Source organism: Micromesistius poutassou (assembly GCF_964030765.1).
Source record: "Micromesistius poutassou genome assembly, chromosome: 17".
Classification (NCBI taxonomy): Eukaryota; Metazoa; Chordata; class Actinopteri; order Gadiformes; family Gadidae; genus Micromesistius; species Micromesistius poutassou.
In genome coordinates this window covers 14,212,192-14,239,829 of record NC_140287.1, presented here as the reverse complement: position 1 = coordinate 14,239,829, position 27,638 = coordinate 14,212,192, and the positions used below count along the sequence as shown (strand labels likewise).

Below are 27,638 nucleotides of genomic sequence, written 5' to 3'. Positions count from 1 at the left end.
TCCTCATCTGTCTGTATGCCGCTCTGACAACGTTTCTCCTGGCAACCGTGCTACCAACATGGCGGATGGGCTCAAACCCCTCCCCTCCCCTCCCCTCCCCAAAAACCACGTGACTCCTCATTCTCAAATTGAGAATGAGGAGTCACGTGGTTCACACAACTTCACACACCGTGTGAAGTTATTTTTTCGTTTCGGCAAGTAGCCGTGTAATAATGTAGCCTATCGAACGTCGCCGGTTATTATCTATAATAAGCCCCTTAAGGGAGAAGACACCGCCGCTTCAAGTTGGGGTCCGGTTCGCCCTGTCGGGGCCTACCGTAATTTCCCGCATACAGGCTGCATCATGGATAAACCGCAAGCCTTTCATTTATGTATTTAAAAAAGCAGAATAAGAATAATTATGTAATGAATAGGCATATAAAACCCTTCAGCCAAGTGATCACTGCAAATCGATGTTAAACTTGAACTTGCTTTCCCCCCCTTTAAGACCAACTAGGTCTAGGCCTACTGCTTGGCACGCATTATTTTTGTGCAGCAGCTATATGGACCTGTCTTTCTTTAGGCTTAGGCTACTGTCTCCGAGTGCGTGTCGCTGTTTAAAACCTGACGAGGTGTTCACCAATGAGCTAGTTTACCATAATAAGACCGCCATACAAAATGAATAAAGACAGCGAGGATGCAGGGAGTTCAGCAAGGCTACAGCTGAAGATCAAGGTAAATAGGTGCTGATATATTTTAAACGTCAGCATTAGAGGAATTGACGTGTTCCCCGATGGACAAATTTAACGCACAACTGTGTGTTTATGCTGAGACTGCTTTGCTTTTTGCTACCCGTCTGTGTGCGCCGTGCGGGCTTTGCGCACCGTCAAGGGAAAGAGGCGGTGGTTGAAAAAAATATTTCGACCGCTTATTAAGTTCACTCGTTGCTTTTAATGGTTTATTCGTTTCCCAGTATTTCATTAATTTAGAAGACAGTTTTGTAAAAAAAAAAAAAAAAAAAAAAAATTGTGAAACAACACTGCCAATGTGGCAGTTCCATGCGCAACGGGGATTTATAGGCTAGTTTTACAGCGAGTGAGTGTTGAAGAATGAATGAATGCTGGTGATGCTTGGTGCGCGTGTGTGCGCGCCCATCTGTCTAAACACACGCAAATTAAACACGTAAGTGTATGAGAAGGAAATCGAGTCAGTCGACCTGCGTTAAGCAGCTGATTCTGAACGGACTCGTCTTCGAGATGGACGTGTTCTAACACATTTTTTTTATCAATGAAATGTTAATAACAGTATATATCTGACCATTTAATTTTCGAAATTTTAGGTGAAGCCGAGCTTCCCTTGCAGTCGAGAAGTCGCCACTACGAAAGAATGCAATGTATCCAACTAGCGGGATCTAAACAAACTAAGCTCCAGCGAATTACTACAATGCAGAAGTAGTGGAGAATGGCGAAACACAGCAACTCTAGCCTACTCTACAACCAAAATAAAACTAATCGCCGCCCGGTGCAGCAGTGTGAACTGCCCAGTTTTTAGAACGTCTCAGCCCGTCTCGTCGCAAGGAGTTGCGAGTTGCAAGCAGTTGCGTCGCGAATCTTTGGTCTGAACTGGGCTTTAGCATTATAAGCAGTGGCGGTTTTAGGCACGGGCGAAAAACGAGACACACGAGAAAGAAAATGATCCGCATTTTCTATTAACGATAATGCCCACCCCCCCGTCAACAAATCCGCCACACATTGCTACCTGGTCTGTGGGAAACACTAGTGATATCACTTTCTGCGTTTAAACCATGAACATTCTGTGCTGCTGTGACCATGGCTGCAAGCTATAGCAAACAAAATGGCAGCAGCTTGGTTTGAATGTCACAGAACCTGCATTAGTATACTTGACATCAGAATAACCGATCAAAGGAAATTACTTTATATGGTGCCTCTAGTACTCGCACAAGCCAGTAGAGCATTTTCTGTCTACTACTGGAGTGTGTATAGCAGTCATTAGTACAAGACGCTATCTCAAATTAAATTAATTATTTAGGCATCTCCTGCCCACATTGAACGTTAAGGGCATTAGCTAACCATTAGCTCTCTGGGCAGCAGCTCTTGTACATCACATTGGGGCACCAGCCAGGGCAATAGGAATTTATTTTGTACATTATACCCTAATGGATTCATGCAACATTGATTTTATAGCACTTCACCCAAATAAGACCTGCAAAGATATATTTGATTGTTTCTATGTCTTTAAATATCTTTAAACAGGGGCAAACAAAGGGCACATCTGAAACCTTCATTAAGGACAACGATACCATGACAAACATAAAACAATGATGGAAACATATACAACAAATGGTAAGACATTCTAAAAATATTTTAGACTGCAAATGTAATCACAAACATCAGGAGCTCAAATGCATTGGACTTGGACGTATCCAGCAACACTGAATGATAGAAACCATTGTGTTTACAATACACATTTTAAGAGAAAGGGATATACAGTGCTATGTACAAAAGGCATGCTGTTAACTGTAACACTTTTTACATAAATGTAATATAATACATAAATGGGAACAGGGAAAAAAAGTACCAAATGTATATTAAGAGCTAAGAATGCTTGTGCCAATAGGTCTGATTAATGTGTTTGCAATAGTTCTGAACATACGGTACAATGTACCACCCAAAACTGGTTACTGAACACATCGATAGGCATGCTGGGTCCATCCCTACCCAGCCTTCTGTAAGTGCTACAGAGTGGAGACTCAAGTCGATTCTTCCACAACATCTCCTGATACTCTCTGGAGGAGGCCTCGAGAAATCAGATCCTTCAAACAATCCTCCAATCAGACCAGCGTGCCGCCGCGTACTGGCAGCGTGCCCAGACTCAAGCCAGACGCCCGGGGGGCTAGAGTTTCACCTGGAACCTCGTCCGGAGGTCGGTCGGGCCGTTCTGCCGGCAGACAGACAGACTGGTAGGCACCACTCATGCCCAGTCCCTTGGCACTGGGGCAGGGTGGTGGGGAGGAGACGGGAGAAACCGGGGTATGGGGAATGAAGCCGAGTCCTCTTGCGACGTCTGGCTCTGGCTGTGTACTCGGGTTTCCGTTGGGCATCGTAATACAGCCGCTCTGTCACTTCCCAACAAAAGGGTGCGCCTTCACCACTCCGCACGGTCCTCAGAAAGGCCTCTCATGGAGCCTGGCGTCTCCAGGGCTTCTCACCCCGAGTTTGATTTTATGTGCAGGTCGTAGGTTTTGGTTTCTGCTCGACCGCTCGCAAACACGCCTTGTGTCAACATCGGCTCAAATGACGTACTACCAAATCCCATGTTATTTCTGCGATGAATACCATGTGAGAGGGGGGAAATACCGCAACACTGGTGCCCATTAGTATTTTTTTAGTATACTATAAAACAAAAGGTACAATGTGTGAGCCCAGGAAACACGTTTGGAAACTAGTTTAAGGTAGGCCCCTGGGTCAAACCCACACTCTGGGGCGCCAGCAGAAGACTGTGGATCATTGTCCACTACAGCCACAGCTCAGCTCAGTTTCTGGGGTTGCCTTTGTTTCTCCATCCTCCATGGAAAAAGCGCATTGGCGCCTCAGCCAACTCCAGGCTCCTGTACACATACGTGTTGGCAGTTTTCTTTTTCGGGGGAGGGGGGACGGAGGGGACATTACACTCTCCAGCTTGAAGCGGTTTGAGGAAGCATCCCAGTGTCTCTCAGTTCTCCTCATGCGTGCTCATGCGCAGATGTCCGGGGTCCCCCGGGGGGGGGGGGGGGGGGCGTACCCTCAGTCTCCGTGTTTGTGCACGTAGTTGACGGGGAAGGTGCCGCTCCGCGACGAGTCTCCGTCAATGTGGCCGACCTGGAGGGCAAGAAACCCAAACCAATCAACAATCAGTTCCGCACCTTTATCAATCAATCAAACAGCAATTTTCACACAAGCAAATGTAACACAAAGTGCTTAATACAATCCCCGCCGCCCCCCCCCCCTCCCACGACACACCCAGAGATATTCACACATGTAAAAACAATCCCCGCCCCTCTCCCCCTCCCACCCATCCACACCCAAAGCGCTAACTTTGTGAAAATAAATAAATAATTAAATAAATGAATAAATAAGTTGTTTCATTTAAAGCCTGACTAAAAAGGTTGGTTTTGAGTTTGCTCTTAAAAAAAAACCCACTCTGCAGCCCTTATATCCCTTGTGAGAATCAATCCTCTGTGAAGAAATCCAATCCGAATCTCCCCTGTCTTAAAGGAAGAAGCACGGGAGACTGCGTGATACTCACCCACCAGTGGGGGTCCTCAGTGGCCGTGACCACGATCACCTCGTCCTTGAAGAAGGCCAACTGCTCGGAGCCCACCGCCCTGCAGTCCACCAGGGCTTTGACACGCTTCTGTCGGGGTCTGCTGCCAGACACCTGGTGGCGGAGATTCATTACGTTTCTCGTGTTACCACCGGCACGTCCACATTGACATTGGGAACATTCACAGATTAGTGCGAGGTTCATGTTGGGCTTGTGACTTGGGGAAAGAGCTGGGCTGGAATATCTGCAGGTAATATCTGTGGCAGTCTTACCAAAATAGGAGGGGCTAGGACTGGAAGCCAGATCAACTCCCTAGCCGTACACTAACTGTACATCCTTGAGAAAAATGCACTAAAAACCCAGACCGGCTCATTTACATTTAGGGGATTTTGCTGCTTGGACGCTTTTATCAAAAGCGACTTACAACAATTCATGCACCCGTTGACACACCGACAGCGGAGTCAACCACGCAGGGCGACAGCCAGCTCGTCAGGGGCGGTTAGAGTGAGGAGTCTCGCTCAGGGACACCTCGACACTCAGCTAGGAGGAGCCGGGGATCAAACCAGCAACCCCTCTGGTTTCCAGTCAACCCGCTCTACCTCCTGAGCTACTGCCCCCCCCCCCCCCCTTGCTCCTTAATGACATGAATCTAAAAACCAGTCAAAAGCGTCTGCTGAATGCAAAACATCCCGGTCTGTATCCCCTACCATAGCGTTCCTGCGTTGCCGTGGCGGCGGTATGGTGACCGGCGTGGGGATGTGGGCGGTGGGCGGGGTTACGCTTGGCGTCTGGGCGGGCGAGGTCGGGTGGAGTCCGTTTCCCAGCAGGCTGCAGTACAGCTCCTCGCTGCTGGTGGGGCAGCTGGTGGGCGTGGCCGCGCACTTCCCCTGACCCCCCGACCCGCTGCTGGTCCGGCGGTACGAGGTGGTCTTCTCAGAGCTGGGGAGGGGGGGGGGGGGGGGGGGGGAGGGGGGGACAGAAGGGGAGGGGGGGGGGGAGAGGGGGGACAACAGAGACACATCAGGATGAAACTGAGGGCAGACAACTGAAGCCAGGTGTATAAAACAAAGTAACTAGAGTTAAAGGTGACATATTATACCACCGGGTGTGAGTGTGTATAGCCGTTACGAGCCGGTTTGAAAATCTGCCTCTTCTGACATTGTCACAAGTGGGCGTGTCCACCTAGATATATGACGGATAGATGAGCAACGTTTTGCTACAGTCCACTGGGAAGGCTGGTAGACTGATCTATCCAGCACACATGGACAAGTGGACATGCCCACTTGTGATGTCAGAAGAGGCCTATTTTCAGAACGGCTTGTAACGGCTAATCACACTCACACCTGGTGGTATAATAATAATAATAATAATGTCCCTTTTTAACTTGTGTGACTACTTTCAGCTATTTAACTAAATCTCAAAAGGGCAATTCGGCATCTTGAGGCAGATATTGGTGATCGAACCCAGAACCTTTCAGCTGGGGTGTTCAAATGGGTCTTGAGCAAGAAGAAATTCTGTTGCTTTGGACATAAGTATCTGCTCAACGACTAAATAAATGGTAGTAGAACATATAGTTAACGGTGAACTCTCGAAAACTCCAGCAGGGGGCACTGTTTTCCCAGATTAAATCCCTTACAGCGTGTTTTATAATGACAAACTGATTGGTATCACTGGTTTCCTCACCTGACGGGGCCTATGCGGTTCTGAGACACCGACTGGCCCTCCCAGGACATGGTCTGCCTATGGCCCCGGAGCAACACGGCCTGAGCCTGGGGAGACCTGGGTGGGCGGCCCCCCTGGGAGTCGTGGCCCGGCGAGGGGGGGCTGGCCCTGGCCTGCTGGGAGGCATGGTAGGAGGAGTGTCTGGGGCTGTGGCCGGGGCTCGTCTCCGGGGGGGCGAAGGAGATCTGGGGGTCGGAGCGGCCTGCAAGGGGGGCGGAGAGAAGAGGGGGGCTGTGGATGCTGAAGGAGGATGGGCAGGTAGGGCCGCTCGATTATGGAAACGATCGGAATCACGGTTATTTTGGTCAATATTGAAATCGCACTCGTTCAAGCGATTCTTTTTTAGTTTGAAAACATGATAACATGACTCAACATTTTTCTCCAAAAAAAAAAAAACACCTTGTAACTGGGAACTTTGAAATCTCCCCTTACATACATAGAAAAAAATATATATATCAAATGGAAATGGAATATGTATCCAGCTGTTCTGCAATTTCTATAAAAGATGTGATTAATAAAATAAATATATATGGTTTCAACCCGATTATATTAGTTCGGAGACCGTTTGACGCAAAAATTGAAATCGCAATCAAAATTCGATAAATCGCACCGCCCTTAATGGCAGGTATGGAACACAACACCGTAGTACCGCATTCAAAATGGAAATGAGCAAACACAGGACTACGAACACGTCTCTGTGCCTTTGGGCTCACCTCTCTGGATGGATTTGACGGGCAGCGGCGGGGGCATGGACACCTCTGAGGGAGCACTGCTGCTGGGGTGAGAGGTCTTGTACAGGAACTCCAGGTTCTCGTAGGTCTGACACGGCCTGCTGGCGCCGTTCACCCCGCTCCACCGCGGCGACGAGGCGGCGCCACTCGTGGGAGCGGAGGAGCGGTGGTTTCGGGATAATCTGGGGCTCGCCTGCGCAAGGAATCAGGGGCGTCAGGACGCGGGTGTGGGCTTTGACACGTGTGTTCTATACGTATGGCCGTGTGTTATTATGAGCGTTTCACTCAATCAGTTATATTTGTAATATTGGGAAAGCTAAGGTACGAATTCTATCGTGGATTTTTAAGCCATGTGACCCCTATGGTGATGAAGGAGTCGATGCAAACTGAAGACAAACGTGAATCTTTGGCAACGTTTGTTCAACATGAAGTGAAGGTCTTTACCCTGTCATCCAGGTCGTCCTCGCTGTCGTAGAGCTCCTGGGACGAATCGATCTCCCAGATGAATTCCACGTGGATCTGGGAGTTAAACTTCCCACTTTTGGCCAACTCCAACTGGAATCACACGTATGACATGATTAAAATGTTTTCCCAAAGAGTCTGACCAAAAGTAAACCTTCCAGACAGGGACATTCAAAACGAAACACTGCAATCAGAAAATCGGGACATTCCAGCCGGGTGTGGTGGAAGAGGATGGTCCGTCCAGTAAACGCTACACATGAGAGGGAGCGGATGAGGATAGGATTCTCTGCTCATCCTCCGCTCAGCACAGGAAGTTATTTTAAGGGTAATGTGTCCGGTCAATGGAGTTCACCCTTGTTTGAGGATGGCAGTTGCGCACACACACACCCCGTGACCGTCCCTCCCTCAACCCCTCGACGGAGACTCAAACAGTGGCTGGCTTCCTTCCAAGTTAGAGTTGCTCACCAGCTCGATGGATTGCGCCTGCTGCAGCCTCTGTGCGATATCCAAGGCCGTCTCTCCGGATGTGTTTGCTAGGAGAGGCATTCAAATCAGTTTGATTTAAAAAAAAAAAAAAAAGCACCATACCGATCTAGGTGATCAAAACACATTTGTCAAATTGACTTTGTGGTGAGCCGATTGTTGGGCTCACACTAAAGAGCATTTAGTACGAGTGTGCCTGGCAAGAACGTAAACAACAGCAGCAGCAACTTTGTGATAAGACCTGTACGGCGCCTCACAGTTTGGTGGTCAACCAAATAGTGCTTTCCCAATAGTGCTACATAGCTATCTTTAACATTTGGGGCCACAAAGTAATATTGAGACATGATATTGATGGTAACAAGTGTGTAAGCGTGTGTGTGCATGGCACCTGTGTGTAGGGCAGCTTTCCCCTTCAGCAGCAGTTTGAGAGACTCCGGCTTGTGATGCAGGACGCTGTAGTGCAGAGCCGTGTTGCCATCTGCTGTCCTCTTCTCCAGACAGTTGCTGTTGAGAAACACACAATGTTTCGTAAAGGGATTTTCTTTTCGCCATAATAAAGGTTGGGGATAAAATACTTAAAAGCTAATTAAAAGCCGTGTCTTGCTGTGTGTGTACAAAAGCAACGGTTCGTGTCCCAACCTGTTCTGAATGAGGAAGTCCACCAGCGCCAGCGAGCTCTTCTCCTCCATGAGCACAGCGAGATGGAGAGCCGTTTCTCGGGTGTCCTAACGCAAACAGACACACCATACGCGTCCACACTTCTGTATCTTATAGACGCACATTGAAACAGTGAGGGTGGGAGGTACACAAACCGAGCACCCGCGAACACACATATATTGTCTGTCATGTTGAAGGTTTTCATGGGGCTAGGGTTAGTTATCATGTGTCATGTGTTGCTTTTGCTCTGCATTATCAGGTTTCCCTAAAGTGATCAGTCACTGAGAATGTTTCCGTGGTAAACATCTCTTTTGCTGATTCATTACTGAAATGTTTTTTTTTTTTTCCAAACGACAACTTGTATTGGAAAAAAATGAAATGTGACCACTCTTCAAATTATATCAAGTTAACGTTTAAAAAACAGGAGAGAGATTGTTTTTCACAATTGGACACGTGAAAGACACAAGGGAAAGGAGGGTGTTGAAGAGAGAGAGGGTGAAAAAAAAAACCTTGTTTCTGTGACTTGTTTCTGGGACTTGTTTCTCATGCTCTCAAGAGACCAGTTGTGACTCACAAGCTGGAATAACATACAACGCAAAGTCAGTAATACGACAGAGCTGACCTAACGTCGCATAGCAGGGAGTGGAAGAAAAGCGGACCGGACTTGATTAAAGAAACAAAGAAGAAGAACAGTAGAGGAAAGGGAATGTAACTGGATAACATACAATTGAGGGAGAAATTTTATGAAGTTGAGGAAATGGATGGTTGACCAATGGGCTTTCCGATTGTGGTCTCCAACTTACTGTGTGTGTGTGTGTGTTTGTGTGTGTGTGTGCACGAGCACGCGCGCATGTGTGTGTGTGCGTTCTTGTGTAATGACTCTGTTCTGTGTAAGTGTTATCCGTAGCTACACAGTTTGTCATGTTGGGGTATTTCACCACAGATGTTTCAGTCTGAGTGATTCAGGCCCGGCTGTCGGTCCACAAAAAGAGAAAACCATCCTGGGCGTAGCGCCGGTGCATAAACAACGCTGTTACCTGTCCGTCGGGTAACTTGAGCGGTTTGGCCAGGTCCGCCCCTTCGGCGTACAGCTGCAGAAGGGAAGTGAGGTCGCGACCCCTGACGGCGCCGTATGCCCGGCAGGGATCGCCGTCCTCCCGTCGCACGACGTAGCGCCGGTCCACGTACTTCGCCACGATGTACTCCTTCCTGGCGTTCCTGTGATTTGGATCAAAAGAAGCAAAACATTTGAACCGTTAACCGTTTCATAATCATGATAACCAAAGTGAAAATATAGATTCAGAGACAGATGTAGACTTTATTTATCCCGAAGGAAATTCAAGTTGGGGGAGTCGAGTGGGAACTTACATGTCACTTTGTGGGAGGGGCTTAACAGAGTCATTGGGGAGTCCCGCCTCCATGATGTCATTGAAACGTGTGTTGCCAATACTGACGGCCAACTGAAGGGACGGAAACAAGAGCGTTTCATTTATTAATTGCTGTCGGGATGTTAACATCATTTGACCAAATAGGACACAGAAATGCTAAAATAGTTGCCTACCCTAGCTTCAATTAAAAAACTGGAGGAGCAGCAATTCAAATGCCCATAGCTTACCAGGAGCTCGGAGGTGCTGAGCACGTCCAGGGTGAGCGACTGGATCCTGGAGTAGTGGACCCCCAGCTCCCTGTGGATCCCAGAGCACTCGATACACGTCAGGATGCCCAGGTTGGTAGAGAGCCATGTGGGCTCTGTGGCAGAGAGAGAGAGAGAGAGAGAGAGAGAGAGAGAGAGAGAGAGAGAGAGAGAGAGAAGTAGACAGAGATGGAAAGAGGGAAAAATACATCAGACCTTGATAAAGACTAACTGGAAATCTCTAGGGCGGTGATACTTGACTTTTTATTACTAACTGGTTTGTCTTGCAGTCATGTTTCCCCACATTACTTTGTCACATTATTAAAACAACAGCCAGACTAGCTATTACAACACCGTTGCAATGTTTCAGGAAGTAGGGACGTTTAAAGGTAACTTAACTTATTATACGACCAGGTGTGAGTGTGATGTCGGAAGAGGCCGATTTTCAAAAAGGTGCTTGCAAGGGCTAATCACGATCACCCCTGGTGGTATAACATGTCAGCTTTGAGGGAAAACTAAAGGCCTGTGGATCGGCTGACCTGGCGCGCCGCAGTCGGCGCAGGCGTCGTTGCCGGGCAGGTGGTGGAGCGCGGCGATGACGGCGCGGGACAGCTCCTGGAGGCCGCTGTCCTGCAGGTGGAGCTGGTCCCCGCCCAGCGCCGTGTTCAGGGCCTCCTCCTTACTGTTCTGGAGCACAGACACCCAGCTGCACGCACAGACAGACAGACAGACACACACAGACACAGACACAGACACAGACAAACACACACGCAACTTTAAAGAAGGGGTAAGCAAGGACAACAATTGATAATGTGCTTCCAATTCAAAGATGGAATTGAGCAAGACACAATTGGTGCATTTGTCTTTTGGCACATGCATACAGGACATTACACACGCACATATATTCCTAAGAAAAGCCACAGACTTTCTGGAGTGCTGTCGACAAACTTGTTTTCTACCCCTTAACCATGAGCCGTTGGGTTCATCCTGTGTCCCTGCAGCGAGTGCGTGTCCTAACAGGCGTGTGTTATTCAACAATGAATGCTAATTCAATGATACTGAATATTAGTACTGCTCACAGCCTTCACACTTTTCCTCCCTTTGCTTGACTTTCTTTTGTGCCTCTTGTCCAGAAAGCAGAGGCGATGAAAGCAGAGGCTTTCATCGGAGGCGACTTACAGTGATTTCCGATGCATGTCATCAAGGAGGTAGGGGGTGAGGGACATCTTGCTCAAGGGTGCTCATAGGCACTCTTGAGGTAAACTGAGTGTAGAATGTGGACATGGGGATCAAACCCAGTGCCTGTTTACCGAGGGTGGAACAAACACCCTCACCCCCCTGCACAATCCTGTCCCTCACTTCATAACCTCCCCCGGAACAACACTGCTTCAAGGAGTAGTTACTTGCTGAGTCGGTTGGAGATGACTCTCTCCAACCGATGTGAGAGACGGAGAGACGGTTTAGGGTTCTTACATCAAACACTCCTCCTCGTCCTCTGCCTGGAAATGGTACGTACGATTGTCTAGGGGAGCAGAGAGAGAGAGAGAGAGAGAGAGAGACAAAGAGAGGCCAATAGATAGATAGTGGCCGAGAGAGAAATAATGTGTTTAGATGCATTGCTGTGTTATAGGACGGAAACACCAGGGGAGGAAACAGTATTAATACAAATGTGTGGGCGAATTAGAAACTCATCCAAGAAGCTCCACTAAAAATAACTTGGCACATAATGTTTTCCTGTCTATTATACATTCAGGATGACACACGTGTTTGGAGGGGTTCAAGATGTGTTGGGAGGGGGTCAACAGGTCAACAGTTAGGATTCGGGGGAACCTACGGGTGACCAGGTCAAAGGTCCTCCTCTCTTCGGGGTTGGCCCGCACCTGGCAGGTCAGCAGGTTCAGCTTAGCTGGCGGTCGGTTGATCTACACACACACACACACACACACACACACACACACACACAGAGAGAACAAACACAGACAGACAGAACAAACACAGACAGACACACAGACACCTGTTTATAAAGCAGTAGTATAATGAAGACCTCTGTATTAATCATATAGTGCAGTATAGTGTGCTCCATGGATTAGCCTCCCCTTACCGTGCTGTGGGAGATGGTGAGGCAGCCGTACTTCACCCCACACTTCCTCTTCTGCCACACCTTCCTGATGCTGCACACCACCAGGGACGAAGAAGAAGAAGAAGAACGCAGTGGTTCAGGAAGAACCTCATTCTGACGATATTGCAACGCTGGTGACAATAATGCTGCAGTAGTGCACATGCAAGAATTTCCACCATACGATTTACCTTTCATTCAATTTAAATCGTATGGGGGACTATTTCATTGAGTTTCAAAAGCAGGCCTGCAGACTGCAGTGACCCTCTCTGTGCCTGCTTACATTTCCCTGTTCTGTTTCCATTCCCATGAGAAAATGTGCAAAGAACCAATGGTTGACTTAGTCGACCACATCCCCCAAGTTAACCACACACAATAATATATGTATATTGTGTGTAAATATGGTCATTGGTGCACACACACACACACACACACACACACACACACACACACACACACACACACACACACACACACACACACACACACACACACACACACACACACACACACACACACACACACACACACACACACACACACCTGGAGCGACTCAGTTAGCCAGTCTGCCAACAAGCTCCATAGCAGGGGCCCCCTACTGGATCTTCCCCCCCCCCCCCACCATAATGAAGACCAGCTGTGCTGGAAGAAGTCAACAGTTCCCCTCCTCTTTTTCCACGACTTTCCAACTACTTTTTTGCGATCTTCTCACAGCTCCCGACAGAAAGATGTACTTTTCTGTAAATGAGTTCCACTTTCATTTAAATCACAGCCCCGACCTGTCCTACGGCGTGACACCCTCACTGTTAAATTAACACTCCTATTCAGTCATCCTTTACGCGCAGTAACTCTGTTTAGACACTAGATTAAGTCCAGAGACCATTCCTCTTTTTTAACAGCTGGAGCCAAATAAGGCAACAAAGGACTATCACCAAACGACACGTCAGCTACACAGTGCCGGGCGGTGCGGGTCCAAACTAAAGAGCAACTCTCTGGTTGGGATCCCTCGTCCGTGGCGTCGTCGCGCCCTACCCACCCGTCACTCTTCTTCAGCAGGAAGCCGGACTTCTCTGTGCCGTACTTCTTGTTGCCCTGCGGTTGGTGAATGCTGTAGCCGTTCCCAGAGTTCTTCCTGTTCATGTACTCCTGGGATACAAACAAGAGAGATTTGAGGGACACAATATATTTATCGGGATGACGGCAGTTGAAAGGGATAATACAGCGATTCTGAGGCGCACAGTAAGAATGAGGTGCACGCAACTCTCAACTTTCTGTTCTGTTTCAATGATACCCAAAGAATGGGTTAGAGCACCAGCCTTAAAACCATAATATACCAGACTGAAATACCTGGCCAAGTAAATTAATCTTATTGGTACAGCCCTTAATCACAGTAACAGTCTGAAAGGGATTCTAAGCCCCATATCATAGAACACCCCATAAACCTAAGCCTACTAAGAAGACTTGCCATCCCCCAGGGATGGTGCAACAGAATGGACATATATACACACACACATATATATATATATATGCTACTAACAGTAGCAGAAAGACTACTCCATAGTGCCTCCCAGAAGGCGATTGGAGATGCATCAGTTGCGTTCAGCAGACACTGATGAATAAACATTATGGTTATGTTAGGCCACGTTGATGTGATGACGATCCCCTCTACCTCTTTCCCGTCCACTTGCAGCAGCAGTCTGAGAGAGTCCCTTAGCTGGGACAGCTGCCGCACCTCCTCGTCCTGGTCGAGACGTACCTACACACGCGCGCACACGCACACACACACACACACACACACACACACACACACACACACACACACACACACACACACACACACACACACAGTCCATTTTAGAATTAAACTTAAATAATCGGTTGGAACCACATTTCCTGCAAAACTTTTCCCCGCATCAAATGAGTTCCTGATGTGGCCCTTAGCTCTGGGTGTGGAGCAGCGGTGCATCATCGATTCATCCAATAAGCCCAGAATAATGCATGATGGGAGCAGCTCACGACTAGGGTGTGGAGGCACCCAAGAGAAAGGGTGGATTACAAAATCAGCACAATCAAAGGGGAAGTCTTGTGTGACCGGTTTGACAACAGCACACTCTGGGGGGACCAACTTATCAGTGTCTGTAAAACACAGCCCTGGTTGGAAGAATGTTTTGGTTTTAGCTGGCTTTTGTGGGCTGGGGCCTGGGGCCTGGCGTGCCCGGGCTAGTCGCCGCTGCTGCACTCTGCAGAACAAGAATATCCTCTAACGTCTCCAATGTTTGTTTCCAGTATTGCCAGGGTGCACCTTTTTTAGAAAGACTTTGGAAAAACCGGCAAATGTTGGGATGCTTTGAGAAGAGGCTGTGGTTTTGGAAATGTCCGCAATGTACCCAAACTCAGTCAGCTCAGCTTGGGGCGGTTATTGAACAGTTCTGGTGTCTGTTACTAAAACCTCAACCTTTTGTAACACGTGCCAAAAATACAAGTCTCCATGGCATCCTCTTTTTTTCCAGTTACTTCTGTTACAAAGCCAGGAGAGAGTGAGTGAGTGAATACGTGAGTGTGTGTGATGCTTATGCACGACGTCATCAAGATAAACATGCCCACAGATGTTGTGTTGTGATAAGTATGCTGAGTCAGGGACGCGGCCGATAACGAGGCCCGAGCAGCTGCAGTGAAGCGTGACCTTTGACCTTCCAGCTCAGTAACTCTGACGACTAGTACTCCAAAATACTCATAGCAAAGATTGATACCCCAGCTCAGCGCTGCAGACAGCAGGCTCCTAGGAAGCTAGGTTGTAATGGTACACAACAAAAATATTTACCGAGTGGACTGAGGTGGCCAGCTTCTCCACGAAGGGGGTCAGGTTCTCGGCCGCCTTCAACCCATCCTGGAAGAAACTGAGAGTGGGGAGAAAAATTTAACAGAACAAACAAAAAAGGATGGTAGATACAGTACAGTACATCAAAACATTTCCCCTCTAATTCAGGGTTTGCTTTCACCAAAACAAGACACTCACCAAACATGCCTCTAACATAAAGCAGCATTCTTTGGTTAAAATTGGCCAATTGTACTCTTAGCGTGGAAACTGGAGAGTAAAGCTGGAATCAGGACACTCAAGCTAGAAACCTCAACCATTGCAAATTGATAATGTGCAATTCTGAGCTTGAATCAAATCATTATAGTTGCCAAAAGGACAAATCCCTTTTTCTTGTTTTCTCTCCATTTGTGACATATCCATCTATGACCAAATGTGAGATTTATGATGACTTGTAAAAATAAAACTCCAGATGGACAGTTTTTCTGCAACGAATCATAAATCCCAGGCTTAGTTGGCTGCCTTGGAGTCCAAGAGAAAAACAAACATGTGTAGGGGACGGAGAGGCATTGGGGAGGTTTGGTTGAAACCTACCTGAGCTGAGCCTGGTAGTACTTTATAAGGCTTTGGAGAAGATCAGGGCCCTGTCGGACCTTCAGCTCTTGGATCTTCAGAAGGTACTAGAAAATGAAACACAGACGGTAAAGAAAAAAATGAAATGACGGCGCTGGTCTGTGTAAATAGTCAGAGGGTTGTGCACAAACAGACATAAATGAATAAAAGGAAAGGGAAAAAGAAAATAAGCATTTGTCAAAGTCTGTGAGTGAGGTGTCCACTCATTTCGTCTAACAAGCATCTGGAACTGTGCTTCACAGGTGTGGGCCACATTATATCAGGTCAAACAAATATTATTGATAAATTAGTTTTCACCTAGTTTTGATAATCAGTACTATCTTTTAAAAAGGTAGGAAGAAAAGAGTTTGAAAATATTTGTATTTCGGTGAGGGTCGTAGGTGGTTTGTTGAATGCCAACGATATTCACTCACCGAAATGCAAATATTATTCATGAATTCATTATAAAAACGAAACCAAACATGGGTTTACTCAACGTGATACTGTGAGTTTTTGAATATGTGTGCTTTTTGAAAAAGGTAGGGATTATTTTTGGGAAACTGCAGATCCCCTCTGGGGTTGCATGATAGAAAAATAATCTTGATGTGTTAACCGAGCTCTCAGCAGGGATTCCCCAGGAAGTATTGTGGCATTGAACGCATATCTGAATCAGACCGACTATTACTGGTCCTACACAGGCAAAATGCATGAATATAAGATACACTCAAGATGAGACCAAACATGGTGTTTCCATCAGATAATCGTTTATTTTTAAAAAAACATTCAAATATTATCATCCTTCAAAAAATTCAACACTATTTTCAAAACAATACGTTAAAAAATAACAATATTTAAATGACAAAGAACAAAAAGATCTACATTTAACATACTCATGAAACCCATAGTGATAAACTCTTTAGTTTACAGTAGAGTTTAGTAGTAGAGTTGAGTAGTAGAGTTTACAGACACCATTAGGAAACAGCGGTTGGAGTTGCTTTACGTCATGCTGCAACTCTATTAAACTATATACATATATATATAGATCAACTATAGCACAAGAAAATAAGTCGTCTGAATGAGACATGCGTTTGACACCACGATGCATTATGGGGAATCCCTGCTGTGTAGAACAAACCAAATCCGAGGGAACGGATCTAGAAAACCATGCGCATGGATTCTGAATCCAAGGGAAGAGATTGACAGATCTGTGCGCACAGATTTACACATAAGGTTGTTTTTTCATCATGTGACCCATGTAGGAAACCAACCATGGTGGGGCTTTCAATTTCCTGGAAGGAATGACTAAGATATCATTACTCTTCATAAAACACAGTGTACAGGCAGATGTGCGAGACACGATTGCAGTTCCACAAAGCAAGATATGTGGGCCGGCCGGCGTACATTTAAAGTCTTCAGCTGGTTTCAGTCTACTGATTTTGACACCATTTTGACCTGGGGACTGGGATCGTCACATATGGAGCATGACTCTCCTCTGAATGGTTTATACAATAATGTCCACATGCAATAAATCTCCTTGGCATTTAACTGTTAGTTTGATCCGCACATCAAGAGGGAATGATGGTTTTGCTAGTAGCCTTTGCCCTTGACGCAAAACCATGTTCAGTTCAGACACATGAATCTCACTCACTTTCTCTACTGTTAAAAACATCCAACCACATGTGGCCAAAGAGGATGCCAGGGTTGTAATGTTGGTTTCAGAACTCCCAAGACCACCCGTACGATGTGAATCACGTCCACCGCAGTCATTCCGGCTGGTGCCGTGATGTTTTGACTGGCACAGAATCCACCTACCTCACACATCTGCAGCTGGAAGACCCTCCTCTCCCTCTCCATGTCCTCTCCTCCCTCTGATCCCTCCGTCCTGATCAGCCCCGGCTGCCTGCTCTTCTCCCGCCTCTCCTTCTCCAGCTTCACCCTGGTGGACGGAGAGAGAGGAAGACAAAGAAGGAGAGAAAGAGAAGGAGAGAAAGAAAGGAAGAAATAACAATAGGGAGAAGGAAAGAAAGAAGGAAACAACAAGAGGAAGAATGAATGTGAGAGAAAATAAAGAAAGGGTGAGAGGGAGAAGGAAAGGGAGAGAAAGAAACAACCAAAGACAGAATACACACAATTGAGAGAAAGAAAGATAAATTGAGAGAAATTAGCGTTTCATTTTATCTATTTATGGAAGCTCTTTCCTTCTCCTTGCATGCAGGGGAGAGGGGAGGAATCGGATAATAAGCCTTATAGCTATAATCCCCCCCACACAAGATTATAAAGCACTTTAAAGCAGTGCACAAGTGAGCTTTCAAAGGGCATTTCATCGCAATGTTGGAAAACTAAAGAGGATAATTGTACATTAAATAACTATTGATCTTCCACAAAATTCAAAACCAACTCCATGCAGTGATCTCTTACAGAACACAAACCAGGTATGATACATGTAGTAGAAGAAAGAATAAATAACTTTTAATTTAGATTTTTCTTTGTTTTATTGCTGCCTTGAAAAGTAACCCCTCGTTCAAAACCAAATAACTTATTAAGCAAGCTTGTTCAGAAAACGGGCATTGGTTTAATTTACAAGCTCTGGTCTCAGACTCGACAAACGTGGTCCTGACTACAGCTCTGCAAGAAAGCAGGACCGATGCTGCAGACACACAGGCAAATCTACCGCTCAATGGGGTATCGCCCGATGTAACCAAAGGAATGAACCCATCCCGACTGAGCGATGGCGATACAATGTTTATTAGTAGTGACGCTTTAAGCACGCGCATGTTTCTGCACGAGAACGACTTCATGGCCGTCTACGCTTCACGCTCGTGTATGTTGCAGAAAATATGCAACATTGACCTCTGGTTTCACACTTTATATTGGGCTGACAGAATACGGTGTAACACCGGTCTGCCAAAATATTGTCTGACATAGTACCGGTCCGTGGCATTAAAAAGGGTTGGGGACGGCTGGGCTAGAGCACACGTGGTGCCTGATGATGTCACCGGCCATACAGCTGACTTCCTGTGCCACAAACTGTGCCTTTGAGGCCATGTGTTGGAACTGCTCCTTGGAGGGTTGACAAGTGTTTTGTTTTATCCTCCGTGACAAATAAGTTAACCACTTACATCTTCGTGTCGTACTCCTTCCAGCTTTTCTCCATCTGTTTCTTCAGCTCCTGGTGGGAAAAAAGAGGGAGAAATTAGAAATCCAATCTAATTACTTGGTCTGAACTAACTGTTGTATAAAAATAATTATAATGAGCACAAAGTTTCATAACTGTGATCAGTTTCAAAAACTGTTCTGACCGATTCACTCATTCATCAGAAAATGGCATGCAATCAACTCCTATGTCTTGTTAAGTGTGAATTCTGTCTTTATTGACCAGGTGCTACTACAGTACAGCGATCCACTGTTAGTCAGTGTCTAAGTCTGTGGTTACTGGAGCCTGGTTGTACAAACTTATCAACAGAGATCCACAGGAGATGGCTGTGATACCCAGCTGGGGCTATCATATACACTATCCACTACACAACACTATCCATCTGGCCTTCTTTGGTCCTATTCATGGATTCATCTATTCAACTACTTCCTCGTCAAAATAAAGGGTGGCTTACGTACACGGTACTAAATAGGACACTGTGTAAAATGTTACTACGGTTAACTTCTACTGACTGACTTTTCCCCTTTGTTAAAGTAAAATATGAAACACAGACATGCAAACATTTCTATTGCATCTCAACCAGTGTTCAGTGCAGTTGTCAACTGTTAGTCAGGCATATCAAGTAGATCTGTACTAGTAGAAGGAGGGAACATAGGTGCAGAAAAGTCATTTAAAAAGAGGTTTACATCCACCGTGTATACACGAGAGTATGTCCCCACTATGCTCCTTTGACCCAACATCAAAAGGCGAGCCATCACAAGGTCTGTGTACGGTAGTGTGTGATAGCAACTGGCCTCACCAGCCGGCCCTCTCTAGTCTCTGTCTTCAGGACGTTCTCCAGAGGGAAGGCCATGATGTTGTTGAGGTTCTGCACCTGTAGAACAGTGAAGGAGATAAGGGATGATCAAATGATGCATAATGTTATGGTTTTGTTATTACCATTTACTATTTAGCATGCACTCATATCCCAAGCGTTTTATAGTAGAAAGACTTCATTAAGGAACAGGTATGGGTTGGGCATGATTACATGATTAACAAAACGGTGAGTCAGCAAGCGTTTCGGGGGTTTGTGAAATTAAACAAAATAAGAGAAAACCTCTTGATAAGATGATTCAACGCCTCAAAATGTTTGCTGGCCTTGCAACGGGATTAGATTCAGACCACAAACAGGTTTAGAGCACATTGCGCAAATGCGGCGTGATGCAGAGTGATAAAAATCAAGCAGTTTCCCGACCGTGGAAAACACAAAATTGAAAACACACTCGTTGAAGGTCTCTTAGCGTCTGCCAAACACACTCACCACAGTTGACATAACTTTAATCAGTAACTCTAGAACCAGGGATAAGGTATCCTGCCCCCTCAACCCCCACTGTGATAACGACAGAAAGGGTTCTTCTGGTTGCCGACGGGAAAAGATAAATTCTATAATTTGTTGCCTCAGCCGAGGTACACCTCCATGGAAGACTAAAGTGAAAACAATATTTAACCTCATTTTACAAAAGTATATACAGACCTCATTAATATAACTGATTAGCCCATGTCGGACGATATTACCCACATGGACTTCTGTCAAGTCACTGACTTAAAACTAAGCACAACTTGTTCAAGATCAGATAAGCAAGTATTACATCATCCCAGTTTATTGACGTGGAAGGAGTTTCCGCAATGGTTCACACTGGCCTCGTATAACTAAAGAAAACCGTCAACCTAGCTTGTCATGAGACATTGATTTATGGGAGGAATTTGGCCGCGTTGGTTTTGGTTGCCCTCCAAAAGGCTAGGGTAAGGAAAACCCTGAACGTTTTACCCTAGGACGGACATACAGACCCACACGCAAACAGATAGCTACAAGTAGCAGCACACACGCTAAAATACTTTCAAAATCCTATTCTGCCGAGTTTCATGAAAACACTTCCTACTCACACCCCCCATAAGAGAACGATCCCATGAAGGACCACGAGTGAAAGGGGGGGGGGGAGAGGTTTGAGTGCATGTCCTCATTCACACAAGGAGGTCGGGGATAAATTAACGTCACCATGGAAACAATTGGTAGGTGGTTTCCGGACTCCCCCGGATTTTAGAGCCTCCAGAGGAAAAAGCGCGCAGCTGTTGAAAAGCCACTCCCTGTACAGCAATAAGACCCATGTGCACACACGCCAAACACACAAAATGAGACAGATTTGGGGGTCTCCTGGCACAGAGCAGCACCCTAGCCATCAGTAGTCATCTCGACGGACCCATAGACACACAGACAAGACGCACACCAAGAGGCCGCAGTAAATCTGACGTAAACCGTGTGCGTTTGTGACGTGTGTGTGTATGTGCATGTGTATAGAACTTGCTGCTTGGGTTTAGGAAGCCAAGTGTGTGAGCGACTCAAATAAAAGTCCAGAAAATCAGATGGCTGCAGATGCCTCCTTGAGGAAGGAAGCCTCTGCCGGCCCTTCCTTCCTCCCACAGGGCTGTGTGTCCTGCAGATCTCGTCCTCACCAGGTTCTTGAAGAGTGCCGTCACCTCCCTGGTGAACACGGCCAGGTTCAGGAAGCCCGTGGACACCTCGTTGTTGTCCTGGCTCAGGTGGCTGTTCCCCAGGTTCTCCAGGACCTCGGTGTACTGCTCCTTGTTGTCCACGTGGGCTGAGGCACACAGGGAAAACAAATGCATTTGGTGTTCAGCAGGCCGTCTATAGAACTGTGTTCCCTCTAAAGGCTTAGTTTTGGTTCCACATTGTCGCAACGCAAGGGGGTTTACAACATGATGCATTTATTCATAATTTCTCTCCAAAAAAAAACACTTTTTAAATGAGAACTTTGAAATTTCCCCTTAAAAATACACAAAATGGTCAAATAGAAAATAAAGTCCAGATATGAATCCAGCTGTTCTGCAATTTCTATAAAAAAATAAAATAATAAAATTGTTTCAACTCGATTATATTAGTTTGGTGATCGTTCCACTCTGAAATCGAAATCGCAATCAAAATTTGATAAATCGCCCAGCCCTAGTTTACGGACCCATTATGTCCTTGCGGACCCTCCTTGCGTCCACCGCAAGGGCCTCACGTGCGCCTCCCAGAAATGTTAACCTTGCGTCGAGGCGACGCAGCAGCAAGGGCTGTGATTGGTCTGCTAACGTAAACCCGACGCAGAATCGACTGGGTGGTCGTTGCGTTGCGTCAACGTTGAACCATAACTAAGCCTTTACTGTGATGACCTGAAAGGCCTATATGTCCCGAGGTTTTGATCTTTCTCAGTTTGAACCCACTGTCCGTAGAAGGACAAACCCATAGTAGATTGGGATTAATACATTTTTACCATTTTGTATTTGTGTATAATAGTTACATATCAAACTCCAGAGATTGAGACATACACAACAACAAAAACATCAACAACAGTGAGCAAGTTCCTGTCATGTTATATGATGATGATATATGTACCGGTACAGAAAAGTAAAGACTCAAATGTACACTCCTACAGATGGGGTAAATGGGGGCTAATTGTCCAGTCTGGTGGTGAAGGCAGAGCACTTTGATTAAAAGTACCCTGACAAACACAGTCCAGCCATGTGTTTTGAATGGGGACCGGGTTGCATTCATTTTGGGTGAGGGGACAAAGAGAGACTTGTTAGTTTGCCAGGCAAATGTTGATCTAAACCACAAAAGAACCCTTTCCCAACTTGGGGTCCTGACCCCCAATGTCCCCTGTGTGTGTGTGTGTGTGTGTGTGTGTGTGTGTGTGTGTGTGTGTGTGTGTGTGTGTGTGTGTGTGTGTGTAAAAATAACAAAATATGCCTTGATTTGGTTGAATAACAAATTAAAGACAATCTCCCTGTGATGGCTGGCTTGTTATTACACACATAAGACTTTAGAATTTAAGAACCAAGGAAGTTGCTATCTGAAACATGTGGTTTTTCCGCATCTTGTGTTCATATAATTGAAAAGCTAGTAAGGGAGTGTGTCTTCTATATAGGGAGTAGGTGCAGAGAAGTACAGGGAGCAGTGGTGAGTCAAGAAAGACCATATGCAAAACATCATGACTGATTGAGGGGTTCAACTGCAGAATGAGAGAGGGGGGGGGGCATCCTAGCATTACTGGAACTGACTCGAACGCTTTTACTTCAGAAGGAGAGAGAGAGAGAGAGAGAGAGAGAGAGAGAGAGAGAGAGAGAGAGAGAGAGAGAGAGAGAGAGAGAGAGAGAGAGAGAGAGAGAGAGAGAGAGAGAGAGAGAGAGAGAATAACTATTAGGTTTTACTAATTCGTTCTACTCATTCTACAGTACGACCTATCTAAACATCTCTGTATGCCTCACTCTGGGCAGTTGACTCACAATTGTTCAAAACATACAAGCTGAAGCCTGGAAATGAGAAGCAGCCCTCAGAACCACAACAAAAACAACTTAACTTGGGACAGTGTGTGTTACAACTTTCAACTGCTCGGCACTCATTCAATGACTAGATTATCCCATTGGAGTTTGTTGATTTACATGTTTTGCCCAACTTAAAGTAGTATAATGATAACACGCATTGTATAATTATTATAATACAACAATCCAAAACATCAATGTGATCTCCAACCTAACCAACAGATTAGGTTGTTTGTATAGCAAAACGACTCATATTAATGTTTTTACTTTTAGCCCACTATCAACTGTCCGAAGAAACAGCAATAAGTATATCATGTATGTCAAAGTCTTGCCGAAACCAAATGGATGACATCCATTTCAATCTCATCGTGACATTTTAAGATAGTATTCAGCATTAAAATTTCTCACAATAAATTGGGATTTTATTTATGCAATCTTCAGTCAGTTAATGTATATGATGTTTAGTAAGGATGGTTCTCAGTGGTCCTTACTAGGACCACTGTGTTTAACCACTGTGGAGTTGTCTGACTAAGGATGCCCGAACCACCTCAACTGACTCCTTTTATCCTCAAATAGCACACCAGTTGCATAAGCTAACAAACGAATAGCACTCACAGGTAAGCAAATTGCTAGCCTATGAGGTGATTTAAAGATAAGTCACAACATTCACCTTGTAAACAACTAGGAGCTGACAAGAGAGCAATAGCACTCCTATAAGGAAACATTCTGAAATCCTCCCTCTCTCTCCCCCATGCCTCTCTCTGCAGTGCAGTTCATATTTGTGGTGAACCACGGTGGAAGAACCATTGCTGGGTATTAACACAACAGCCTACTACATATCACAAACATAGTCACAACATAAGGCACAGAGGCATGCTTGTTTGAACAATCCCTAGTTTATTGGTTTACCTGAAAGATGTTACCTGGCAGGACCTAGTGGTTACTGCAAGGCCCACAGATCACTTGACACGGGCACAATTCAATGCCACCACATGTACGTGCCAAATTCATAAGGAAAATATATACCCTACCTGGACCTTACCTTCATATGAAGCCATATAAACCATTTTCATTGTAGCACAAACAGGCCAGATCTATAGCCCCACTCACATAAAAAAACACTATGAAGTCACTTGATGATGAGGTCATCTTAAGTGGACACCCACCCCACATGCCGTGCACTGAACACCTCAATACATACCGCAACTCTGTTGTGCAGTGCAAGTACTTTTAAACATCCTTATTGACCCAATTGGAGTACAATGTAAACAAAGGCATGCGACTCATGCATAGTGTGTGTGTGTGTGTGTGTGTGTGTGTGTGTGTGTGTGTGTGTGTGTGTGTGTGTGTGTGTGTGTGTGTGTGTGTGTCTTACCAAGTCCAGAGCTGTGTATAGCTTTGATTATCTTCTTCATTCTCTGCAGAGTTGTCTGGTCCAGCTCCAGGCACTGTAACGCACATGCACAGATTGTTCTCCATCAAAAGTTTCAAAGTTCAACAGATGAGTCAGCACTTGAAAGCAGTTTAGCCTGTGAACTCCATGTGTGATCACATCATCTTATATGCCGAGTGGGTTGAATCAACTGCCCTTTACTAAGCCTGGTCCTAACTGCCATATCTGTCTTTGTTTAGACCAGTCTTTAGAACAAACTTTAAGTCAGTTTCACCAATCAAACATACGCCTAGTCTTAACTACGCCCAGTCTTAGCGATGCAATCGATCATGTGAATGCCCACGTTACATTCTTAACAATCTCCTGATTAATATGTTATTTATGTGCAACATTATGGAGGATCAAGGAAGAGAAAAGGCCACTAGATGGACATCGATATTTGAAAATGAACAGAGCCGTACAGCCAGCACAAGAACACTCTGACTGCCAAACAGTCCACAGTTATAACAAACAAGAAAAAGCAGTTGAGAACCTCTCCGAGATGAGTGCAGGTGAATTCAGTCTAGACTTTGTGTCCGCCGTGTGTGACATCTGGTGGTGCGTGTGGACCTCCACATTTTTCCAAACCCTGGCTACGACCCTGGATGTATGAGACGCGGCAATGTGAAGCGGAGTCGTTGCAAGAGAAACGGCCCAGACTTTGTCTTTACGCCTGCTCCTGACTAGGTGTACGATGTAACGCACGGTTTTAGTGAGAAGAAAGCTTAAGAATAGATGGTGCAACCGGCCTAAATATTAGTTTGGACTTGGAACGCCAAGTTACAACCGATTTAGTTTAGGACTAGCCGTAAGCGCGGTCACCTATGATTTCCCCTGAGCTTCCTCACACCTGAGACAAAACATTGTCTGTGTAAAGCCTATGAAGCATGTCGTGTTTTTGTACACACTGTTTCCTATTGTCTGACTGTTTGAAGCGGCAACGTCAGGGCTGCAGTTTGGATAATCAAAACAGGCACAGTCGAGTTAGCCCCACTTCAACGACACAATGCACCCATCCCAACCAAAGCATTTCTTGTACCACTCAAACCTGTTTCATTCTCCTGAATAACGCCGCTTGTTTTGTACTAGACACGCCGCCCACCACCATCACCCCTTCCAGACATCACAAATGGCTTTAAAAGGGTCTGTAATGTCATCACAAACAGATAACCCTGAACCCTTATACTGGTCTTGTACCAGTTGTTTACACACGCCCCAGTCTCCTGCCAGTTCACCCCAACTCCCTAAAGTGTCACTTCTTTAATTAAAGAGCAGTCTTGGTGCTTAAAAGACTTCAGATTGCACAGGAAAGAAGTGATTTAGAAGTGAGGCAGGCTTTTTTTTTTTATGTAGTCTTCACTGCCTCAGATAATGGTCGGCTTAAAGTATTATGGTCGGCAGACGATGGGATTAGAAAATAAATAAACAGAGTTGGAATTAAAGACTAAAAAGGTACCTGGCAGATTGCAAAATCAAACTTGGGACAGACACATCAGTCATTCAGACAGACACATGACAACACGCAGACATCCCAGTCATACTGGGTGTGGGACGCACGGGGCGCATGCTTACATGACAGACGCTCTGGTGTCATTGTGGCCTCCTCCCTGTCCTCGCATTGTCTCCTGCACCAACAACACGTCATGCTGATACTGTGTGCGTGTGCGCGTGTGTGTGTGTGTGTGTGTGGTTCCTGTTTACACCATCAACTCTAGCTAGCTGAGGACATTGTGCCAGCTGATGACACAATCAGTGCATGTTCGTTCCTGGTTTTTGAAACCCATGAAATAACATATCCACCATTATACTGTGATTGTCGTTTCTAGTCATCCCGTGGAACAGAAAGCAGTTACCTTAACAAGGTTAACAATCTACACTGACTTTTTCCTTCCTCCTCTCTTATCAGTGGCTTTATGGAGGGACATGCACCAGTGTGTGTGTGTGTGTGTGTGTGTGTGTGTGTGTGTGTGTGTGTGTGTGTGTGTGTGTGTGTGTGTGTGTGTGTGACCATCTGTCTATGCACATGTGTAGCATTCCAGCCCTCCCAATGTCATAGCTGCTATTCCAGCTATGCATTTTCCAGTGTGATGCCACCATTAATAATAATAACCATATTACTACACAATGACAGATCAGCACAGCAATCTCTTGATCCCATTATTTGCGCAAGCGGAGTCAGGAATATTGTGGATAAAATAAGTAATAGTATTATTTATGCTCCATGTTTCTAAATTGGGTTATAACACTAACATAGTGACCAGGGATGCAATCCAGATAGACAAAAAGGACAAAAAGGCACCTAAACACACCAACCTGGAAAGCTTGACTTCAAACTTCAATCAGTTCCAGCATCCAAGTTATACGTGCTAGTATAAATATATTATAAAGCCTACTGCCGGTTCAGCTGTGTGTGTGTGTGTGTGTGTGTGTGTGTGTGTGTGTGTGTGTGTGTGTGTGTGTGTGTGTGATTGACTGCCGTCAGTAAAAGCGTCTGGTTCCACAGTGACTTACAGGGAAGCTATGGGAGCCATGCAGGTACTCCTGCCCCGTGAGGAGTGTTCAACCTGCAAGCGGGCATGTCTATTTGTTTAAGCCAGCTATCGCGTTATCTGGAGTTCGTTTTCGTAAACAAGAGGCTCAGCGTAGCCTTATATAATATTACACTTGAGAGATCCTGCTTTTGGAAAAGTTTGTATTTGTCACACACAGTGAACAGTGAGAGGGCATGCCTCAGGTCCTGCCATGTTTTAGACAGGCGATCAGACAAAGGTGCGCGCACTTAACATTACCTCCTCTACAGCCGAAACTGTGTTCCGACAGTCGCTCATTTTGGACTGAAACGTGGATGTCCCCGGCGACGCCAAATCCTCATTTGTCAGATGGACGAAATCCGAAATGCTAATTCGCTCCGGCATCTTTTGGTTTTACGGTGGCAAGTTTTTACTGCGCGGAAAAGTTCCTTAAAAGTTTCATGCACGCATATTCCGATTGAAGAAAAAAAAACAGCACGCTCCTCTCTGTCCCCGTGAAATCAGTCGCCAGCGAAGATACTCTGCGTGTCTGATATCCACCTCTGCAGCAGCTGTGTGTAGTAATGCGTGATGCCTGGAAAGTTGACTGAGCGAATTGTCCTGACTGAGGTTCGGTATTCCTGTGTGGA

The 27,638-nt window shown here is 45.8% G+C and overlaps 1 protein-coding gene across 2 annotated transcripts; it reads right to left on the bottom strand.

Moving 5' to 3' along the window:
* Positions 1-1,022: 1,022 nt before the first annotated feature.
* asap3 (ArfGAP with SH3 domain, ankyrin repeat and PH domain 3) lies at positions 1,023-27,638 on the bottom strand. 2 transcript variants are annotated; one of them, XM_084482277.1, is made up of 26 exons: positions 27,268-27,638; positions 24,422-24,494; positions 21,178-21,323; positions 19,487-19,561; positions 18,653-18,702; positions 17,346-17,469; positions 15,516-15,601; positions 14,928-15,003; positions 13,776-13,862; positions 13,143-13,252; positions 12,092-12,161; positions 11,825-11,912; positions 11,464-11,512; positions 10,530-10,696; positions 9,973-10,106; positions 9,726-9,817; positions 9,395-9,575; positions 8,340-8,425; positions 8,089-8,204; positions 7,683-7,750; positions 7,200-7,310; positions 6,738-6,948; positions 5,986-6,226; positions 5,010-5,241; positions 4,289-4,416; positions 1,023-3,857 (listed from the first exon to the last, which is right to left on the bottom strand). In XM_084482277.1, exons 1-26 carry the CDS (start codon positions 27,391-27,393, stop codon positions 3,722-3,724), a joined length of 3,063 nt encoding a protein of 1,020 aa, XP_084338403.1. In that variant the 5' UTR covers positions 27,394-27,638; the 3' UTR covers positions 1,023-3,721. The 2 variants fall into 2 exon arrangements, with proteins under 2 accessions (XP_084338403.1, XP_084338402.1); XM_084482276.1 differs by having other exon boundaries at positions 1,024-3,857; positions 4,285-4,416.